General features: G+C 34.3%; 1 protein-coding gene across 1 annotated transcript; it reads left to right on the top strand.

Moving 5' to 3' along the window:
• Positions 1–22,573, top strand: LOC129220524 (transmembrane protein 41B-like). Its single transcript, XM_054854952.1, has 7 exons — positions 1–145; positions 12,191–12,308; positions 12,439–12,567; positions 15,242–15,335; positions 16,897–17,001; positions 19,091–19,229; positions 22,096–22,573. The coding sequence occupies exons 1-7, from the start codon at positions 88–90 to the stop codon at positions 22,263–22,265; spliced, it is 813 nt and encodes a 270-aa protein (XP_054710927.1). The 5' UTR covers positions 1–87; the 3' UTR covers positions 22,266–22,573.
• Positions 22,574–22,781: the final 208 nt, after the last annotated feature.

The raw sequence follows: 22,781 nt of genomic DNA, 5'->3' as shown, positions 1-22,781 counted from the left end.
TCTTTTTTGACGGCCAATGAGTATGATTTTTATTTATTATTATTTATATTTTTGCTTAACGTTTCAGTGAAACAGACTGTCAAGAAAATGTCTTTTGAAAGATCTAACAGTATAAACAGTGTTAAAGAGGAAGACTTAAGTTCAAGTAAGCTGCTAGAAAATGTTTATGCTGTTTATTTTACTTAAACGTTTTTAAGATCGAAACTTCCTTGAATCCATCATTAAAATTTTCTTTCCGGCAGAATGAAGGAATAAATTTCTCTTTCTTTTTTTGCCTCAAATTTAAAGAAATCTTGTTATTTTAAGAGCTTGCCTGTGTGTTTTACAATGCAATGTGCTTTTTTTTTTTAAAATCCTGAGCACAATATTAAAGGAACAAATCTGATATACCCTCCTCTTGGCGACTTTTTCCTGTTGGCGCCAAAAAAGCGTCGCCAAGAAAACTATGTATGACGTCATATGTCATACATCGTTCTTAGCGATGCTTTTTTAGCGCCAACAGGAAAAATTCAAATTATGTCATTAATTATTTAATGAAATTAATGCATTAATTTTTTTCCGTTGTTTCTCCGGGATACGAGCCCTCGGTCTCATAGTACTTTCGTAATGAGACCTCGGCTCGCTGGCCCTGCTTCGGTCTCATTACAAAAGTACTATGAGACCTCGGGCTCGCCAGGACCTCGCTGCCGCTCGGTCCGTTATCCCTCCGACTTTTAATATACATCACAGTCGGATATAAGTCACAGATCTCCTCCGTTCAGTATACAATAAAGTCACAGATTTTATGTGAAATTAACACCATTTTTGTGCTACAAAAATGCCAACCAGACCAAAATACAAACTACCAGAAACACACTAAAAACACAATAATTCAAAATATGTTCACTTACCTAACCTCTTTATTTTCAATTAGTTTAAATATAAAAAATCTATTTAGGACTCCGGTACGTCTAAACGTTGGACGACCTGACGAAAAAGAAAAAGAAGATTCATTCAAAAATTTCAATTGATACATTTGGACAACATCACAAACCGAACTCATAATTAAAATAGAAAATTCAACTAAATTAACATTAAAAAACAACAAGAAAAAGAATACTCTAAAATAAAGTTTGAATTGAAACTTTATTTTAGAATATTCAACTTAAAATCTCCCTAAGAGCGAAACATATGAGCACCTACCTCCTACCACACATACACGTGCAAAAAGAGACTTGGAGAAACTACTTTCCAGCGTTCAAGTTGCAAAACCAGGGTTGCCAAGTTATCGCCTTATTGGCGATTTTCGTATCGAGCGAAAAATTAAAATCTCGCCAAGAGGGGGTCATATCAGAGGAGAGCCATATTAAATCCTACATGCTATTTTAAAAGTCCATAAATCCAGTTGCATAGCATATACTAATTGCTAACACCTCAGATCAGCATTTTCCCAGCATCCGGTCGGGGGAACAGTACAGTAGTCTGATAAACATGATAATTTAAGAAAAGGATTTTTTTTTTATTTCTTCTGATATCACCAGATAGGGTTTCTAAAAACACCAGAACATATGTATGGGTTATTCTCCAAAACCTTGACATTTTCTAACCGCAAATTCTTTCAAAATAAAATGCTTTTAAATTTTTTGAGAAATATAAACAAAGTCTTTTAAGAGGAGCTTAGTGAGAGAAAAGTTAAGTTAACTCATTTTAACCATATTACATTTTAGCAATGTTGTCTTGGTATAGAAAATGCCAGGAGAGTGATCTTTTACTTTCACGGATTCCCAAGATAATATTTCAAGTTTTTTTTTTTTTTTTAATTCTTATCTTTTAATTAAGTTACACATAACAGGAATAATTGAAAATAAACTTTTATATGAATCAGAAATGTTGTATAGGCGAGTGGCACAAATAAGTTACATGTCTCATTTTTTAACTTAAAAATCAAGAAATGAGATAGCATGCCAAATAATCTGTTTGTATCATGAATCACACTGAGCTATTGCTGGCAACTGTTGCAAAGTTGATAACAATGCCTTACAACTAGGCTTGGCCGGATTGTACCCAATTGGGTTGGACCCAATGGGTTTTTTGGAAAAAACCCATTTAAAAAAAACCCATTATTTAGCCTTTTTTTTTTTTTTAATTTTCTGAGAACAGGGTCTCTTCAGAGAGAAAAAAATTCAAGCACTTTTCATGTATTTTTCGAAGCAAACAAACTTTCTTCAAGGCAATATAAATTTGTAATAAAACTATTGTATGCAGATTTCATTTACTGCAAACACATAGAAATAAGGCAATAATACCAAAAAATATAGGAAAACAAAATTGCTTTTCTACAACAAGAGACACTTTGATGAAAGCTCTAGTATGTCGAAAGTTTTTCTGAAAATGTCTGAAAAGTTCAATCATAAAGAGAAGCAGATCCCAAGAGGTTTAATTTTGCAATCTCCACATTCAATTGTTTAAATTTATTAAAATGAAAGATGTTACGGGGCTGAAGTTTAGCACTGAAAACAGAACAAGAGGTCATTGTTTTAAGCTATTTAAATCTTTGGCTAACATGGATGTTAGGAAAAATTATTATTTTAGCAGTGTAGTGGAACCTTGGAACAGTTTACCAGAAGAGGTGGTAATGAGCAAGGGAGTAGATAGTTTTAAGAGGGCCATTGATCTTCACTGAGGATTGTAAATTGACTACGACCAGTCTAGCTGGGCCCAGAGCCTGTTGCTGGTCGTCACTTTTGTATTCGTATTTATATTTTCTAGAATCAGCAAATTAATATTAAAAAAAAAAAAAACTTTCATGCGTGCTTTTAACTTTTATGGGAAGAAACCCAAATACCCAAGTTGAATGGCATTGCCAGAGAGGAGTTTTTGAAGTCCCCCCCCCCCCCCCCTGGTTTCAACACTTATTTCCAATATTAATACGGTGGTTTATTACAAAATATAAGGGCAGTTAGGACAAAAACACCCCCAAAAAGTAATTTCAGGTTGCACTATTAAGTTCTAAAATATTAGAGGTTCGCAAATTGCTTATGAGTATGCAAATCAATTATTCGCATGCATATATTAGTTGTTCAATGTTCAGTTAATAAGGCATTTCAGTTGTCCTCGAGTAAATTTAAAAATTAGTAAATAAGAAAAGTTTATGAAAGTCCACAGTCCAGTCTCCACATCTCAAAATATACAAAAGCTTCATTTAGAAATGATAAATACTCTGAATGTAAACTTGAGCCTATTCAGCTTTCACTGTATAACTCCTAATAGTCAATAAATGTGCAAGTTCAGATTCATAGAGCCATATTTCGAAATTGAAAAGATTCACAAAAAGTTGACATATATTATGACAAAAAGTAGTTTTATTTTGGGAACAAAAGGGTTACTGTTGAAATTAAAATTTAAATTTAGATAGACAATAATATTCAGGTTTGATTGTAATTTGTGAGTACATAAAAAATTTCCGAAAAGTTTCAAAGAGTAAATCAGGGCGGGGGGGAGAGAATTTTTAAAACTAAGACTCCTACTACTTGAATATGCATATGTACAACAATAACTTTTGATATGCATACAATTCATTTCTTGTGTTAAAATAGTTTATTAAGTCAAAATATTCTGCATAGAATTACCAGTCCCAGTGCCTAAACCAGCAACAGGCACTGGACCTAGCTAGTCTGGTCAATTTATTAGATCCAAATAAGGACTAATGACTCTCCTTAAGCTATCTACCCTTTTGCCTGTTACAGCCTCTTTCGGTAAGCTGTTCCAAGCACCCACAACCTTACTAAAGTAGTAATTTTGAACATTTGACGTAGAAGGGAAAAATTGGAGATATAGGGAGTTAAAAGCATAACAAATACTACTGGATTTCCAGTAAATAATCATAACACAACCACCCCTGTTACACACCTTAATTATTTTAGTAGACATAAAAAAAAATGATGTACTCATAAATTCAACTTTATATTTAAAATGCAAACTTTAAGTTAATTTGTTAGGTGCTCAATTGCTCAGATTTGAATTTATTTCAAAAAAAAATCTGTTATGATTGAAAATTAGCTAAAGGTAATTAAATTCAAAATTGCAAAAATAAATGAGCATATAATTAAACAAGACCAAAGTAATACATTCTTTAGTTATTATAGTAATAAAAAAAGCTAATCTGATGTAGCATGTGTCAAAATAACTCCTATTGCCAAAAATATAAAAATATTTACAAGATGCAAAAGGATTGAAATCTCAAACAAGTGAAGCATATTTTCGCTAATTAAGTTCAGTGTTGTCATGTTTCCCATAAAATAAATTTATATTTTACTAAAATTAAACATAAAATATTCTAATCTAAGGTAGCATATGTGAAAATAGCATCCGATTAGTCAATATATTTAAATATTTGCAAGATGCAAAAAAGTTGAAATTTCAAACACAGGCAGCAATTTTTCGCGAAGTGTGAGTTCGTTCAACGTTGAAATGTTTCCCAAAAAATATATTTATTTGTTTTTTATTAAAATTGAACAAAAAATATACTAATCTAAGGAAACATATGCAAAAAAAAAAACATTTGATTAGCCAAAATATTTACAGGATGCAAAAAGATTGAAATTTCAAACACAAGAGCAATTTTCCGCAAAATCTGAATAAGTTCAATGTTGTCATAATTTCCCAATTAATTCCTTTGTTAATTAATGAAATTAAACAAAAAATAAACAAATTTAAACCAAAATCCCAAGATCAATGCTCTATAATTAAATCAATTTCTCACTTAGAGTTGCAAAAATGATAAAAAGTGATAGCCTATACATTTATGCACTTGAGACATAAGGTGAAATGTCAGTATAAAACTGATTATTCACAAAAAAAGCGTTTTTCTGAGGCCCACCCAATCTTCCTATGTTAAGTCTCCAAGACTCTTGTCAAGATGCCCTCCAGCGGCCAGAGGCGCTTCTCGGTGGGGAGTGTGCTTGTCGTCACTCGGATCATTCGAGGCACTCTACCGGAACCCAGCCTTTTGCAAGTGAAGTGGATGATTTTTCTTTGTTCTAATAAATGTTTCGCCAAACAAACAAAAAAGTATAAAATCAAATTAACAGTAGCTTTCAAATCTTTATATATTTAGAGCTGTGTTTCCCGGCTTTGCTCAGTCTACCTTGAAAATAAAAATTGTCTCAAGTGACATATCAGGCTTAAATAAAAGAAAAAAAACACCATGCAAAATTACCCTTCCAAACAATGTTGACAGATATTAAAATACTCTTAAGAAATTAAAATGCGAAAGATGAATTTTAAAAGCGTAACCATGAGAACACGAAATAAAATAAGTTTAAGAAATTAAATGCAAAATAAGGAAAGAAACAATGGATTCAAAAACCGTGGAAACGCGAAAATAAAATGGTTCACAACCTGAATCAAAATGACATTTTTCAATTTCGTTTGAAGATTGAAGCTAAGTTTTGCGACCATAGGTCAAGAGAGATCTGGAGTAAAAAATGTCACTTTTTCCAATGGTGTCAAAAAGAAAACTGTGGGACAATTCCTTCTCTTTTTAGTGATAGATTTAATGAAGAAATTAGTGCCTAAATTTCAGCTAAGCCTAAAAAAGTTCGAGCTAAAAACGCAAATTACTCCTTCCGTAATTAAGTTAGAGCATTGAGATAAACTGTTTAGAAGGTGGAAAATTCTACCCTTTTTAACGATATGTAATATTAATGTGTGCAAGTTTGTTTTCACTCATATTCGGGAATTTATGTGAAATTTGGTTCTAAATTGGAATTTAAAAAAGAACAATTTATCGGGTTTTTTTCGAATTATATCCTATGTCACTCAGTAAGAAAGCACCTTTCGTATAGTGAAGGAATTTTTCAAATAGCTGCAGTTGTTCTGGAGATTACCTCGAACATATTGTTACAAATTCTGTAAATAGTAATTATTGTAGGAACGTAACCTGTAAATAGTTTCCCGTAATGAATATACAACCCCTTTTTCATTCGGCTAAAGTATACGACCCCTATTTCCTTTCTTTTCGTTGATAACGGTCTACGCATTTCGCGAAGAGGTAAGAATGTTGTGGAAAATTCTTTTCGGTGTATAAAAGCCGTTAGCGATGGATAAACAGTGAGTTTCGATTCAGATTTCGAACGGAGAGCATTTTGCTCTGTTTATAGCGAGGCATTTCGCTGTGTTGTTTTCGTATTTGGAAGTAAATACTTGTGTAAACGTTGAGTTTACGGTGTTGTATGATAATTGCTTAATTGCTGATGAATAATTTAGCAGTTGTTGAAGATCTTTCCTGTACATAGTGTAAATAAATTTCCTGTGTTTTTATCAAGAACTGTGTCTTCATTTCAAGAAAGTGGAAGTCGCACCGAATCCGTTACAATTTGGCGCCCAACGTGGGGCTTCTTCTGGACTTTCTTGGAGTAAGTGTGACTTTGGACATTTTTTCATAAAGACTGTTTGAATTTATAGACTTTGTTTTTATGGTGATTACTCGCGCAATGGATGACCAATTAAAACAACTTCTGGAAGCAATTAATGCTGTGAAAAGTGACTTGACCGAAAGTTTGGTAGCTAATCAAGAACAATTAAAAAATGATATGGCGGCTAATCAAGAACAATTAAAAAGTGATCTGACTGCAAGTATGTTGGCAAATCAAGACCAGTTAAAAAGCGATTTAACGGTGCTGAAAAAGGACTTAACGTCTAACCAAGAAGAAATTAAAAACGACCTTATTTCGGTAAAGACTGTGATGGAAAATAAATTTAATGACATAGAGCATCGAGTTGATGCAATTGAAGAAAAATTTGATACCGTTGAAAGCCGATTCAATGCTGTAGAAAATAAATTTGAAGATGAAGATAGAAGATTTCATCTACTTAAAGAAGAGATCTTTAAGGACGTGGAAAGGAGATTGGCGACCGCGGAAAGCAGCTCTGTACAGTTTGGCGCTCCCACATCGGTTGCTCGACCGTCCATTAAACTTGCCACATTTGATGGGAAAAGTTCGTGGCAGGTGTACAAGACCCAATTCATGAAAGTGGCGGAAGCGAACGGATGGGACTCTGCTACCAAGGCCTGTCATCTTGCAGCATCCCTGAGAGGTGACGCAGCGGACATTCTCCAGACCCTTCCGGACAGCCAGTGCCTGGACTTCGCCGCCCTCACATCTGCGTTGGAGCTTCGCTTCGGTGAGAAGTGCCAGAAAGATTTCAGCCGACTCCAGTTGAAGTCCCGTTTCCAGAAAACCGGGGAAACCCTGCAAGAGCTAGCGGCGGACATCGAGAGACTGTCTCATCTTGCTTTTTACGACTGCCCAGCGGATGTTCGAGACAACCTGGCACTCAACTACTACATCGACGGGGTTCGAGATCCGGAAATCCAGAAAGCTCTACGGATGGCGGATGTCAAAGACCTGAATTCTGCCGTTGTGTATGCGATGAGATACGAGGCCGCCCAAGAAGCAACCCGTGTGGATCGCCATCTAATCCGGACTCAGGAAGCTGATGAGTCTGATTCCAGGTCGTCCCACCTCGCTGAACTTGAGAGACAACTCGGTGACTTGACAAGACATTTGAGCAGCATAACAGCCCAAAAGAAACAAGAGCAGAAGTGCTGGAAATGCGGTAGTGAAGGACACCTGCGAAGGAGTTGTCCGGCTCGCCAAGCTACGCGAGGGAAGGAAATCACCACCACTAAAGCTCTGCAGATTTCCTCTTCTAGTAGTGGCAGTGATGGACTTTTCATTTACGCACATGTAAATGGGAACCCCTGCAGACTGATTGTTGACACTAGAGCCAATGTGACAATCATTAGGACAGATGTGGCTCGTGAATTTGGATTGAAACTGCTGTGGACATCGCCACGCGTAAGTCTCCAGACTGTGACAGGTGACAAAATTGAGATTGACGGTAAAGTGGACTTGGAAATAGTGTTTGGGAATGCCACCTACCATCATACGGCATTCGTCGCTAATATCACGGACCCCTTCATTCTCGGATTGGACTTTTTGAAGAAATATGACTTCACTTTCGACTTCAAGACTAATGAGCTGCACTCGATGAGAGAAGACATAGCCGTTTTCCCTGCAGAGAGTGATGTAAAATCCGCTCATCAAATAATAGCTCAAACAGATTTATCGATTCCCTCAAGGTCAGAATCATTAATACCTGGCTCCCTTGAAGAAAGCAATAGTTTTCGATTTGGACTCATTGAATACCCTAACCTAAGCAATAGCCTAAAAGGAGTGCTGGTAGCATCTACGCTTGTGGACCTTTCTAAGGATGTAATTCCTGTGAGAGTCTCCAACGTGAGTGAAAGGCCAAGGAATATCCGGAAAGGCGAAGTGTTAGCAACTTGTACTCCCGTAAACTGCATCATTAGAAGAATCAATTCCCCCGAGACTGTGTCTTCTGAGTCCTTGACATCGAAGTTAATTGGGAGTGCACCCTTATCGAAGGATCAAAGAACTGCTGCGGAACAATTGGTGGACGACTTCAAGCATCTGTTTTTATCTACATCGGAGGATGTTAGCCGTACGAATTTAACGCAGCATAGGATTTACACTGGAGAACACCCCCCTATTAAACAGCATCCAAGACGACTACCGTTCGCCAAGAAGGAAGAGGTTGAGACCCTCCTGAAAGAGATGAAGGAGAATGATGTAATCGAACCGTCATCCAGTCCTTGGGCCTCTCCCATCGTCTTGGTCCGAAAGAAAGATGGCTCCACCAGATTTTGTGTCGATTACCGACGACTGAATGAAATCACCAAGAAAGACAGTTACCCTCTTCCACGGATAGACGACACCTTGGACACTCTTTCCGGACACAAGTGGTTTTCGACCCTGGACTTGAAGAGCGGCTACTGGCAGGTTGAGATACACCCTGATGACCGAGAGAAGACAGCGTTTACAACTGGACAAGGCTTATGGCAGTTTAAAGTGATGCCCTTCGGCCTCTGCAATGCACCAGCTACGTTCGAGCGTCTTATGGAGACAGTGTTAAGAGGACTTTCCTACGAATCCTGTCTGGTCTACTTAGACGATATCATCATCGTGGGACGCAGTTTCGAAGAACATCTGGCAAATCTTAGAAAGGTGCTGCAGAAGCTTAAGGAAGCCAATCTGAAGTTAAGCCCGTCCAAATGTAATTTGTTCCGCCGGGAAGTGAACTACCTTGGTCACATCATCTCTTCTGAAGGTGTACAAACCGATCCAGAAAAGGTATCTGCAGTCAAGAGTTGGAGTCGTCCCGAAAACATCCATCAGCTGCGAAGTTTCCTGGGGCTCTGCACGTACTACAGGAAGTTTGTAAAGGGTTTTTCCAACATTGCACGACCTTTGCATAAGCTGACGGAAAGCAAGCAAAAGTTTGAATGGTCCAAGGAATGCGAAGATGCATTTCTACGACTGAAGGAGGCTTTAACATCAACGCCTATCCTCCCCTATCCTCAGCCTGAAAAATCCTTCATCCTGGACACTGATGCGAGCAACGAGGGCATCGGAGCTGTTTTATCCCAAGAAATTGACGGAAATGAACATGTCATCGCTTACTGGAGCAAATGCTTATCAAAGTCGGAGCGAAATTACTGCGTCACCAGAAAGGAGTTACTGGCCATAGTGAAAGCTGTAGAACACTTCCATCATTACCTCTACGGCCGAAAATTTCTGCTTCGGACAGATCATGCCTCGTTAACTTGGCTTTTGAACTTCAAGAATCCAGAAGGCCAGATAGCCAGATGGATACAGCGGCTCCAGGAATATGACATGGAGATCAAGCACCGAAAAGGGTTATCTCACGGTAATGCTGACGCTTTATCAAGGAGACCCTGTCCTGAGAACTGCCACTATTGTTCCCGAATCGAGAAACAGTATGGAACGACTAGCCCTACCGCCTATCAGGTGACAGTGACTCCAACATCATCAGAACCTGATCCATGGAGTGATGACCAAGTTCGAAAAGATCAACTTGAAGACCCCGACATAAAACCAATTTTGGAGTTCATGGAAAGTGACAGTCGGCGACCTAGCTGGCAGGACGTTTCCATCTTCAGTCCTGCAACAAAAAGATACTGGGCTTTATGGAACTCGCTCCATTTACGGAACGGCGTGCTACACCGAAAATGGGAATCTGACGACGGCAAAACATCTAGGTGGCAGTTACTACTTCCTCGATCCAGGATTTCAGATGTTCTGAAAGAAATACATAGTAGTGCGACTGGAGGACATTTTGGTGTCTTGAAAACTCTCAGTAAAGTTCGGGAGCGCTTCTTCTGGAGCAAGGCGAAGGATGACGTGGAGAAGTGGTGCCATTCTTGTGACGCCTGTGCTGCTCGTAAAGGACCGAAGAAGAGAAGCAGAGGGAAGCTACATCTGTACAACGTTGGAGCTCCTTTCGAACGAATTGGGATCAACATCCTGGGTCCTCTACCAAGAACTGCTGATGGGAACAAATACATTCTTGTTTCCATCGACTACTTCACCAAATGGCCGGAAGCATATCCCATTCCAGATCAAGAGGCTACCACCGTAGCAGAGACTCTAGTCCAACATTGGATCTCGAGATATGGAACACCTTTGCAGATTCATTCCGATCAAGGGAGGAATTTCATCTCTGCTGTGTTTAAGGGCCTATGTCAAATTCTCGGAATTGAGAAAACTAGGACAACACCACTACACCCACAATCGGACGGCATGGTGGAGAGATTTAACCGCACAATCCTGAACAATCTCTCACTTATGGTCTCCAGAAATCAACAGGATTGGGACAAGAAGCTGCCTTTGTTCCTGCTGGCCTACCGCAGTGCTGTCCACGAGACTACCGGATATGCCCCATCTCAGATGCTCTTCGGACGAGAGCTTCGGCTACCTTGTGATCTCGTCTTCGGTCGTCCTCCGGATGCGCCTGCATCGCCTGAGGAGTACATCCAGGATCTCCAGGCCCGGTTGGAAGACGTTCATAACTTCGCACGAGAGCGAATCAACATCGCGGCGGAGAAGATGAAGACCCGATACGACACAAAGTCTACTGGACATGAATTCAACGAAGGCGACAAGGTTTGGTTATGGAATCCCATCCGACGGAAAGGTCTTGTCACCCAAATTGCAGTCGCATTGGGATGGACCCTACAAAGTCCTTAACCGACTGAATGACGTCGTAGTGAGGATCCAAAAATCACCTAATGCAAAACCTAGGGTTGTACATTATGATCGGTTAGCCCCATACTATGGCCATAGTTCATGAGTATTACGTAAGCAACCATGGTTGATAACATAAAAGTTGTAGATAATTTTTGCTTTTAATGTTTAGTAATATTTCTTGTTATTATCGTGTTTTCTGTATCTGTTAGTTATTAATTAATGTGTATATTTGTAAACTTGTGATAGAAGTTTGGCACCCTTTCTGGGGATTGTACTGCCCGGGACGTGCAGTCCTTAGGAAGGGGGCAATGTTACAAATTCTGTAAATAGTAATTATTGTAGGAACGTAACCTGTAAATAGTTTCCCGTAATGAATATACAACCCCTTTTTCATTCGGCTAAAGTATACGACCCCTATTTCCTTTCTTTTCGTTGATAACGGTCTACGCATTTCGCGAAGAGGTAAGAATGTTGTGGAAAATTCTTTTCGGTGTATAAAAGCCGTTAGCGATGGATAAACAGTGAGTTTCGATTCAGATTTCGAACGGAGAGCATTTTGCTCTGTTTATAGCGAGGCATTTCGCTGTGTTGTTTTCGTATTTGGAAGTAAATACTTGTGTAAACGTTGAGTTTACGGTGTTGTATGATAATTGCTTAATTGCTGATGAATAATTTAGCAGTTGTTGAAGATCTTTCCTGTACATAGTGTAAATAAATTTCCTGTGTTTTTATCAAGAACTGTGTCTTCATTTCAAGAAAGTGGAAGTCGCACCGAATCCGTTACAATATAAACACACAGAAATCCGCCCCCTCCTCTTTATAATATTAGTATAGATTTGTTTCAAAAATCATGGCTCACCATCTCTCCTTTTAATATTTTTACAATCAAAAAGAGAATATTTTTTGAAAATTAAATTAAAAGTACTGCAAAACTGATTCTATGAAATATTATATAATATATATTAGTTAGGAAATAAATAGGACTTTAATGTTTATTGTGTGTATGTTTTTTTTTTTTTTTTTTGTGAAATTTGAAATATATTTTGTGTTAAGTGTAACTATTTTTTTCTTTCTAGGTGTATCAAAAAGAGCTCCCCAGAGCACAAAAAATGCTATACTTCTTTTAGTTGGAATATTTTTGCTTTCAATTGCATCTTTATTTTACCTTTATACCTATTTCCCAGATCTGGAAGAGTAAGTTTTGAATTTTTCAAAAAGTAGTTATATTGATAAAAATTCCTTAAAATTCACATTTCAGATGTTTTGTGTACACATTTTAAAAAAGATTACGTAATTTATCATTAATTTCTATTTTTTCGTGTAGGGATGAAGTTCATTTCATTAAGCTTCCTACAGACATAGAAGATGCTAAAAATTTAGGCAAAATTTTGGCCCGCTACAAGGAACGCTATTATTACACAGTCTTATCTGCCTTCTTCATCACATATGTTTTGTATCCTTTTATGTATAATTCTATCTCATTCCCTTTCACTATTAGCACTTTATTTAAGCTTTAATGATTTTACGAAAGGAGAAAAAAGTGTTTTATTGTTTTTTTTTACTATTACTTTTTCTTTCAGCTTTAGATCTATTTTTAATTAAATTTTGCACTGATTTCTCACGGCATAGTATTATATTATTCAACTAGAATTGCTACTCAATGAGCAAAACAAAAGGAGTTTTATAAAATGGATAATACAAAGTACAAAAGAAATATTGTTTTGAGACTTCTGCTTCATGTGGTCGAAACTATAGGAAGGAGCTTAGATCCATATGTTGTTTTCTTTTAAGTTCAGTAATCTTTTCTCAAGTTTTGAGGTTGCATTCTAGAATCAACTTGGGGCTGTGAAGCAAAGTATGATCAATATTTATTTGAATCTTTATTTGTTCAAGGCATGTACATTATTACTTATTATTTTAACTGTTTAAGCTCAAATTTAGCATTTGTACTTCATGTACCCATCCTCTAGTTAATGTTGCTGTAAGACAAGGAAAAATCACATTTGCATCAGGGTTGTTTGGTTTAAACCACGTTGGTTTAAACCATGGTTTTAACCATGGTTTTAACCATGGTTTAAACCAATTGGTTTTTTTAATAAAAACCATGCGTTTTTTTTTTTTTTTTTTTTTTTTTTTTTTTTTTAAGCACAAAAAAAAAAAAAAAAATCCAGTTTACAGGTTTACATTGATTTCCCCACACATATTGGAAAATGTAAAATTCCATTTATGTTAAGTTCCTAGCTAAGTTGCAGAGATAAATACTAAAATTGCAAAGTTGCTTCTTCAAAATGTATTACAAGCTTTAATTGAAAAAAAATATTTATATATTTTTTATTTCATATATGTACCATAAAGCAGATTTCAGTCAACTTCCATCATTATGCTTAATTTGCATGATTAGTTAAGATTTACTAAGGATTGAATCTTTTATTGTAGATGCAATCCATTATATTGCTCACTCCTGTTGCAGGGGTGTGACATTTTTGCCCATTTATTTGCACTTTCCTAGAATTTTAACTTTGACTTGTAAGGTAATCAACAATATAACTTAATTGTTTGCACCTAAAAATTAAGATTTGTTCTGCAGGTGAACACAAATAATATTTTTCGAATCAAAGTTTAAAAAAAAAGTTTATACTTCATATTATGATACATAATAGTTCCTTATATTATAATGTAGGAAGGTTAAGAGACAAATTTTTAAATTCTGAGAACAAAATGCAAATGTATGTGTAAAAATTGATTGAGAAATATATAAATCTTCAGATATTAACTACTCTCTCCACTGGTGGGTTTTTTTTTTTTTTTTGGATTCTGTGTGCTCAAAAGATTTTGATTGGCCTATGCTGCCAATCAAAAAAAAAAGTCATAAAGCACCTATGCTGCTTTACAACTATTGGGTGTAGATAATTCATAGTTTTTTTCCCCCCTTTTGTTCATTGGAATTGGGATTTTGGTATTTGCTTTGCCTTAGCTAACCTGTGCAGTTTACAAAAGTTACTTACTCATTATATTTTAAAAAGAATGTCTAATTCTGGTAGAAAAAAAGACCTAATCTGGCTTTCATTTGATGAAATCAAAAATGAAGCCAGTATTTCGTACCATAAAGGGTCTATATATACATGCATACTAATATGTTAATCAAGTCAAACATTTCAATCTATATTTCCCCGCAGAAAGCTATTTTAATTATTTGATTTAGTTACAAGATTTTGTTCTAATCTCTTTAATTAATCAAGAAATTAGGTATAATGTGACTATTGAATAACTGTTAATTACATGGAACCTTAATTAATTTCCGAAAATTAATTGTTTTTCTCACAAATAGTATTTAAACCAAAAAAACCCGATTTAAACCAAAAAAAACGGTTTTTTTTACCAACCCTGATTTGCATTGCCGGCGAGAGCCAAAGCGGGACACTTATCAGTTTGTTTGCTGCCCTCACAACCTGTAAAGCGTATAAAACTTATACTATTTCGATACTGAGCCCTACTCTTACAGGCTAGATCCCTATTTTCCAAACAAGTTGACATGACCTCTCATGGGCCCTGTAGTTGTTGTCTGATGGAGCAGCTTTATTTCAAAATTTGATTCTTTTCATATAACTCTCTCTCTCTGTGCAAAAAAAAAAAGTTAAAATTGTAGTTTTTCGTTGCTGCAATTGCAAATCAAGGGAAATTATTTAAAAACTGATCAGGAATTTTTTTTTAATGAATAAATTTAGGTTTAAATTTCTACTTATTTTTTGTTTGTAGAAATGTCATTGTTTTTTTTTTTTAACCAAAATGATGTTTTCCCACTTTTTCCTAGTTCCTTTTCTTTCACGGACTTGAGTGCATTTTTATTTTTAACAAACAAGAAAATTTAAGCTTAAGAAGTTTAATGTAATACCTGTTATGGGCAGAGGTATGGCATGTTCAAAACCAGCTATTATAGTCTTTACCTTTTCTCAATTTTTGGTCCTTAAAGCTTCCTTTAAAATATTTGACTTATGTCAGTACAATTTTCAAGTAAAATCTCATTCAAACAACAGTTTTCAAATCCTTTCATTAGAAAAAAAAATCCTGCTGTATTTTTATTTTCAAAGCATACATATAATTTTTATATTCTTTAACAGCAATATTAGTTTGCAATCTTTTGCCATTCCAGGATCAATATTTTTGAGCATTTTATCTGGATTTCTGTTTCCTTTTCCATTAGCAATATTTTTGGTCTGTACGGTAAGTAAGAAGTGCTTCATTAATTAACATTAGTTTAATATAGTAAATTGATCTTTACACTTTGTTTTTCATTCTAAACACAAAAATAAATAATATAGTTACAATACTATGTAATGTTTATCGCTAAAATTGTAACAGAAGTTGCTTTAATGTGGCCCCACATGTCCCATGAGGCAGTCCAACTTACCCAGGAAATGAGGCATGTTGGTACCATTTACAAGGTTCTGTTAAAAAATTACATGTCCAAAAATTAATGTAAAAAAAAGTTGATGCATTGAACATTTTCAAAAAAAAAAAAAAAACCTGATGAGAAATGGGTTTTGAAATTATATGGTGAAACTCAAACTGGCTAATTTAAATTTTTGATGTGATAAAAATAAAGTTGAAAGGGGACCAATGCAGGGGGTCATGGCGCAGACTGCAAAATTGAAATTTTTAGGGGGTGAGGGGTTTTTTTTTTCATTTAGGGGGTACTCTTCCTTTTGTGGGAGAGATCTTTGCTATATTTAGGGGTGGTACCCTAGCTCTTGGGGGGGGGGGGGGAACTCTTGGACCAATGTGTGCCAAGTCCCCTTGTATTTCTTGAAGTAATTCTTCTCACTACCTCAATTGATTTATTGCATTTATGTGCCTATGTTACTAAAATTTAATGAGGAGTAGAGTTGGGAAGTTTTTACTTCCTTTTACAAAAAAGGAAGTATTGTATTCGCGAAAAAAATTTCACCCAAAAATTTGCCTTAATTTCCATTTTGCTCACTCCCAAATGAATGTTTAGTTTTTATTTTCAACCCGACCACTCGTGGATATGTGCCTAGGAACATACAGACACCTGAAATATCCATTTTGACGATCCCCGAGTTAATTACAAAGAGTTTTCTCATGACGTCCGTATGTGCGTATGTATGTCGCATTACTCAAGAACGGAATGTCCTAGACAATTGAAATTTGATACGTAGACTCCTAGTATGGTCTAGTTGTGCACCTTTCTTTTTGGTTGCATTCGGATGCTCCAAAGGGGGTCTTTTGCCCCTTTTTGGGGGGAAATCATTGTTAATTTCGATGTAAACTCAAGTGGTGTTATAATTTGGCGAACACTTGGCGATATATCACCATTCTTTTGGTTGTCAAGTTTTTTCGCCAACTTGGCGACAAATTTAGCGATTTTTTTTTTAATTTTATTTATTTTTTTAAAATCTGATTTCAATTTGGCCACTGTTGGTGATTTTTAGAGAGTAAACTATTGAATCATATTAAAACTGCCAATAATGAGAAAATACATTAAATTGGAGTAAAAGGAAGTCATGTGATGCACACATCAGCTCGTTTTGGCTTAATTTTCTGTGTTTTTAATACAGTATAACTTAAATTTAATGATACCCGATTTTACGATTTCCTCAATTTAATGAAACATTTTACTAGTCAGAAATTTAACGTATTGAGTGTCGATGCTCCTCGATTCAACGATGTTTTTGATTTAACGATAACTTTTTCCAGTCCCTTGACAATCGTTAAATCGGGCCATACTATATAATTATTTTACTATTTATTCTTTTCATTTCAGTGTTCTTCTCTTGGAGCTACATTTTGCTATGTCCTTTCATCTCAGTTGGGAAGAAAAATTGTTCAGAGGTTCTTCCCTGTTAGAGCAGCTGCATGGGCAAAACAGGTAGATAGTCATATATACCTTCAATTTGTTTACGCACTAATAACTTCCATTGATGCTTATTTAGAACTTTGTTTCTAAAAACATAATAATACATTTATGGCATGTTTTTAAAAGCTGCTTTATAAAGGTCTTTTTTTTTTTTTTTTTTTTTACAAATATTGGTAACTTTTTACTATTTCACTTCATTTTTTACGATTTTTTTCCTCCTTTTTTTTTTCTTTTTTTTTCAGTAAATTTCAGATTTTTTGAAACATTTTTGCAAGTTTTCACAGAATTATAGCAGTGAAGAAATTGTGCTTTCACTGGAAATTGCCTTGCTATTTGCTTCAGAATGCTTACTTTGAATTTTGTGGAATTATAAAACTTGATTACATCAGGAGGATTCTCTTATCTGATTAAAATTCAAATAACAAATTGAGTGCACTCGGCAAAGTTACATTTTTATTTCTTTTACTTTGATGTGATATAAAAGTAATGTTGTGTGTTTCATTACAACTGAAAAAAAATGTGTTTGTGAGCATTTTTAAAACTAGTACCAACTTCTCCTTTTGTGTGATTTATCGTTCCTATATAACAAAATCCAGTCTAAACTTATAGGTCGGCCAGTACTTTTAAAAGACTCAACCGAACGATTTATTACGTTCTCATCTAAGCTTTGCTCACTTGGTTTTGTTCCATCTTTTTCTAAATACAGGAATGCATTAAATATGTATTTTGACTTCTTATATGCAGCAAGCCAAAACTTCATTCAGAATTTATTTAACTTACATGGTACCTAAAAGAAAAAGCAGCACCTTGTTTTTTGTAGGAAACAACTGCTTATCAATTGTAACGTTAGCATTTAGTTTGTAGCCAAGCCTACAGTTCCTCGTAAAAGAAACAAACATCTTTAACATTAGAACAAATTTATCTGCAAATGTATAGATTTTGCTAATTTATTATCAAACTAGAAAATCATGGTTTTTAGTGTTTAATGTCCAATTTCCGGCCACCAGAAAAGTTTTCCTGTGTTTAAAGAATTAAAAGTCCCTGATCTTTATAACTGTCAAGGGTACAGAATAAACTTCTTTTTATATTTGTTCATTTTAGTAGTGAAAATGTAAAAAACCTAATGGCTGTTAAAGCAGAGAAATCAGGTGTGCTTTTTGCAAAAAAAAAATGTGAAATGTTTTTAAAAAATGCTGATACAGCTATTCTTGAAACTTTCCAAAAGGTTTCTGATTGTTGCTATTTTCTGAATAATTTTTCCTTTTATTATTTGCATTCCCCATAAATGCTACTAAAAGTTATATAAATGTTTTGATTTTTATTATTTTAAAAGTTTTACTCTATTATCAATCCCCCCCCCCCCACACACGCCCTTGTGTTTAGTTATCACAAGCCTAATCTGAAATCCCTTTGACCTAAATGACTTGGAAACTAAAGAGTTTTTTTTAAATTATTATTTCATTTTGTAATGATGTTTTACTAACAGACAAATTGTTTGAGCTTAAAAGTAATGAAAAAAATGTTTTTACTAATGAAATTTTGTGAAAAATCTAGCTTTAAGATGTGAAATGTTACGAGTAGCCGCTTTTACAATATAGAAGTTTGTAAAGGGGCCTTAAAGAGAACTCGATTTTCATTTGAATTATGTAAATGCCATGTCTTTTTAATGAATCATGTAATAGCCAAATGTAATGAATCATGTGATAGCCATGTCTTTTTTTGCATAGGAGCCCAACTCCTGTGCTTCTTTTTAATTTTATGTGAATATTTACAAATCCAGGGGAAATTCAGGCTAGCATACATTCAAAACAGTTCTGAAGGCTTTAAGTGTTTTGTGAAAAAATTAAATCATGTTTACAGTCAAGAAAAACTTTTTGTTACACAATACTTGATTGAACAATTCGTGCACAGTTAAATAACGGGGAAAAAATGATTTAATAATCTCTAGCAAATATTATATGTCCACTCTTACCATTTTTTGTTTCATTTTTTCTCTGTGCTTTTGTAATTTGTCAAATTAATAATCATATCCCTGCAATAAATATTACAAGTTAAATTGGCTGTTGAAGTATTTTTTGATGTTATGTAATTTTATTTTCAGGTCCACAAACATCATTCCAATTTATTGAATTACATAATTTTTCTTCGAATTACACCATTCCTACCAAATTGGTTTATCAATATTACTTCTCCAGTAATTGGTGTTCCTGCCTTGCCATTCATTCTTGGTACATTTATAGGTATGTCTGAGTAACTATTATTAATTTGACTTACCATTACTACAAACTGGCATGTTTTGGACTCTACTGTGCAAAACTTGATAAAATCTTACCTATCTCACAAATGAAGCATTTTAAATGAAGTTTTTACTTGAAATGGGGGGAAAAGAAGAGTATATCATCACTCAAATGCTTTCTCAGTATAAAATCTCAATTTTTATTTGCATTATTAATTCAAAAACATACCATGTTGTACCTGCAGAGTCCAGCACCAAAAAAAAAAAAATGAAAGTCTCATTTTCATTGCACTGAATGAACAAACATTAATACATGTTTTTATTTTCTACCAAATCACATATTTAACCAAAAATAAATAAATAAATAAGGAGTATGAATTAAACAATTTCATATAAACAGCAACTTAAGGAGTGTACTGGACTCAACACTTCACTTCAGTTGAATCGGTCGTTTTGAAAAGAGGTCAACTCCACTTTTTCAAAATTTTCAGGGGAAAGAAAAAACATATATTCATCCTATTTTTTAAATTTCATTTAATTTCTTTTTTTTTTTCTTTTAAGGTGTGATGAAATTAACAGGATCCCAAAATTTTGTTGTAATAATTGTCTAAAAACATGTGTTTTTTTAACGGGAGATGACCCGTTTTCAGGATGAACATAGATTTTTCAAAATACCTATTACTGCAAAAGATTATACAGTTTGTTCTTACAAAATATTGAATTTTAATGTGAAAACTTAAAAAAGGAATTTAAATGACAAATAAAAGTTTAATTAAAATTCTACAGCTGCTTCTTCCATTGATGTAGTTGGCCAATCGTAAATTTCCTGGTAGAAATTTTTATTAGCATCTGGTATATATTAATGTAATTTTTTTAAATCCATTTTTTTTCTTCATTTATTGGAATTTTGTTCTAATAAGCGTGATTGTTTGCTGGGTCTAGGATTAAAAGCTTTGGCTTTTCTATATTTTTTGATGGCCAAAACTTTTCTTCTACTAAGCAAGCAATAAATGGTTTAGCCCTTGCAACACCAGGCTCAAGATTTGTGAACACAAACTCAAAAAAGTTGTTTACAGCAAAAAAAAAAAAAACTTTTTGCTGCTTGGAAACTCCTTTTCTGTATCTTCTACTTGACTAGACTTTATTTTAAAAATAATCTGGCCACCAATTTTTAAAATCTGCTACACCCTGACGTGTTACGTGCTTTACACTGGACTTATTAGAATTTGAGAAGGATACGATAAAATCTTCGTACTGTTGAGGTGTGTAAATCCTGTACTCACGGTGAAAACGTGGAGGGGTTTATTATGGAAAAGGAACTACCTCAGAAAAAAAAAATTGAGCTGTTTTCACGTGGGACTGATGTGTTGAAGTTAAAGGGTTGGAAAACCGCCATAAAGTGAGTTTTGAAAAAGTGTGGATTTGACCCCTTTTTAAAATACGCTTTGTTTTCACTTTCTTGTTTTTGATTTCATTTCTCATAATAATTTGTTTTTATATTACTCAGCTTATTTTTAGTAAGATTATGGTACAGGTATATTGTCTGTTTTTACCTTAGTTAGGAAGAATTTAAAAATTAATCACATCTTGATGAAATTGTAAGCTCTGCCCTCTTAGATCAGAGAAATTGTCCAAACTATTAACATGCACCTCTTTTGCATTAATGGCCAAGAATTCATCGTCAATGTTTACTCTCCACAAGTTAACTAAAGCAAATAGGCATATCCTAACTAAAAATAGAACTTAATCCAGCTAACACTTGATTGCATCGCAGGTAGCGTCTTTGTAACAGGCCAATGTATTGCTGTTCTCTTTAACGAACAATAGTGGACTGAGTCAGAGTAAATGAAGATTTAAGCAATTCTATTGGCACTATATTTGTATTTCAGCCAGTGAACAACAACAAAAAATTTAAGAAGAAAAAATCCAGCACCCATTGGCTCTGTTTTTTTTTTTTTTTCCCTTCTTTTTGTTGTTGCAGCAGAATGTGTATTTTTTCATTAATTGAAAACCTACATTTTTTTTTTCTTCTTGTAAAACTAGAGGGCCCAGCACTCTGCTCGTTCTGCTTGGATAATGTTTTCAGTTTTAACAAATTGTTGTTACATTTTTTTATAAATCTGAATAATAACTAGAGAAAAACTGAAATTTTGTTTTTATTTGCTAAGCTTAAACTATGGTATTGTAACGGCTCTTCTCTGTAAATCTTAAAAATTTTGAACATTTGTATATGTATAGAGGAAGATCTTCAACTTTTTTGTTGAATAATTTTTCTGATAAATGGAAAAGAACTCTACTAATACGAAATTCCGGTTAATACAAACTGATTTTATTTTTGAAAATAATTGCAAAAACCAGAAAAAATTAAGATGTACTGAAAAAGTTTTTAAGCATACATGGTTTTGCACACATTGAAAAATCCAGTGCAATAATTCAGGGGTCACATTTATGGAAAGAATCTCTTCTTGAGCTTACCATCAGATAAGGACCACATAAAAAATAAAATAACTATTTTTTTCAGAACACATCTTTTTCTTTTCTACTTGTATAAGAGTTTCGTGCAATCTTAGCAAGCACCAGTGCCAATTAGTTCTGATTTGTAGCCATAGTTAAAATAGCTTCAAGTTAAATAGTTTTTCAAGGAGGTACAATAATTATATTTTTGTATTAAACATATAAGATTGACCCTTTTTTTTTTTTTTTTGAGGGGTGGAGGGGGGATGATTTTGAATATGTGAAGGAATTGCCTAAATATGAAAATGAAGTTTTAGTGAGCCAAATTTCAAATGTAGAAGAAAAAAAACATTCTTATACATATACATACATATAAATTGTGCTGTATCACCTAACTTGATGTGTTTATTTTACAGGTGTAGCACCACCATCATTTGTTTATATCCAAGCTGGAACAACTCTTCATCAATTGACCTCGTCAACAGATGCAATATCATTAAATTCCATTTTCATGTTAAGTAGTTTTGCTGTTTTGTCGCTACTTCCTATTCTATTTAAAGGGAAGATTCGTGAAAAGCTTGAGTAGTTCTTTATGGGAACATTATTTATAAGAACTTACACACACTTTATAAATCTTAGGACTCCAGTTTCAGCTAATATGAGCTTTAACTGATAATGGGAACAATTTTCTTTTTCCTGAAAAATGTATACCTTTTGGAGAAGTTGTTTTTCAGTGATGCTCATGTCTATGTCCATATACCTCAGGCTTACTTTTAAAGAATGCATTTTTACATTTTCTTAAAAGTATGTTTAATATATTTTGCATGTCTGCTCACTTTCAAATTCTTTGGTGGTATTATTTTAATATGCAATTACATTTCTTGTCAGAGTATTCTTCGCATCTGTTTGTTAAATATATATATATATATATATATATATATATATATATATATATATATATATATATATATATATATATATATATATATATATATATATATATATATATGGTTGTAACCATCATTTTAAATACTTACATCAGGGCTTAATTTACATAAAAGCTCTACAAAAGAAGATTTGCTCCTATACATTTTTCAGTTTT

Source organism: Uloborus diversus, chromosome 4 (assembly GCF_026930045.1).
Source record: "Uloborus diversus isolate 005 chromosome 4, Udiv.v.3.1, whole genome shotgun sequence".
Lineage (NCBI taxonomy): Eukaryota > Metazoa > Arthropoda > Arachnida > Araneae > Uloboridae > Uloborus > Uloborus diversus.
Note: the sequence above shows the minus strand (reverse complement) of the source record. Positions and strands in the feature narration are given on the sequence as shown.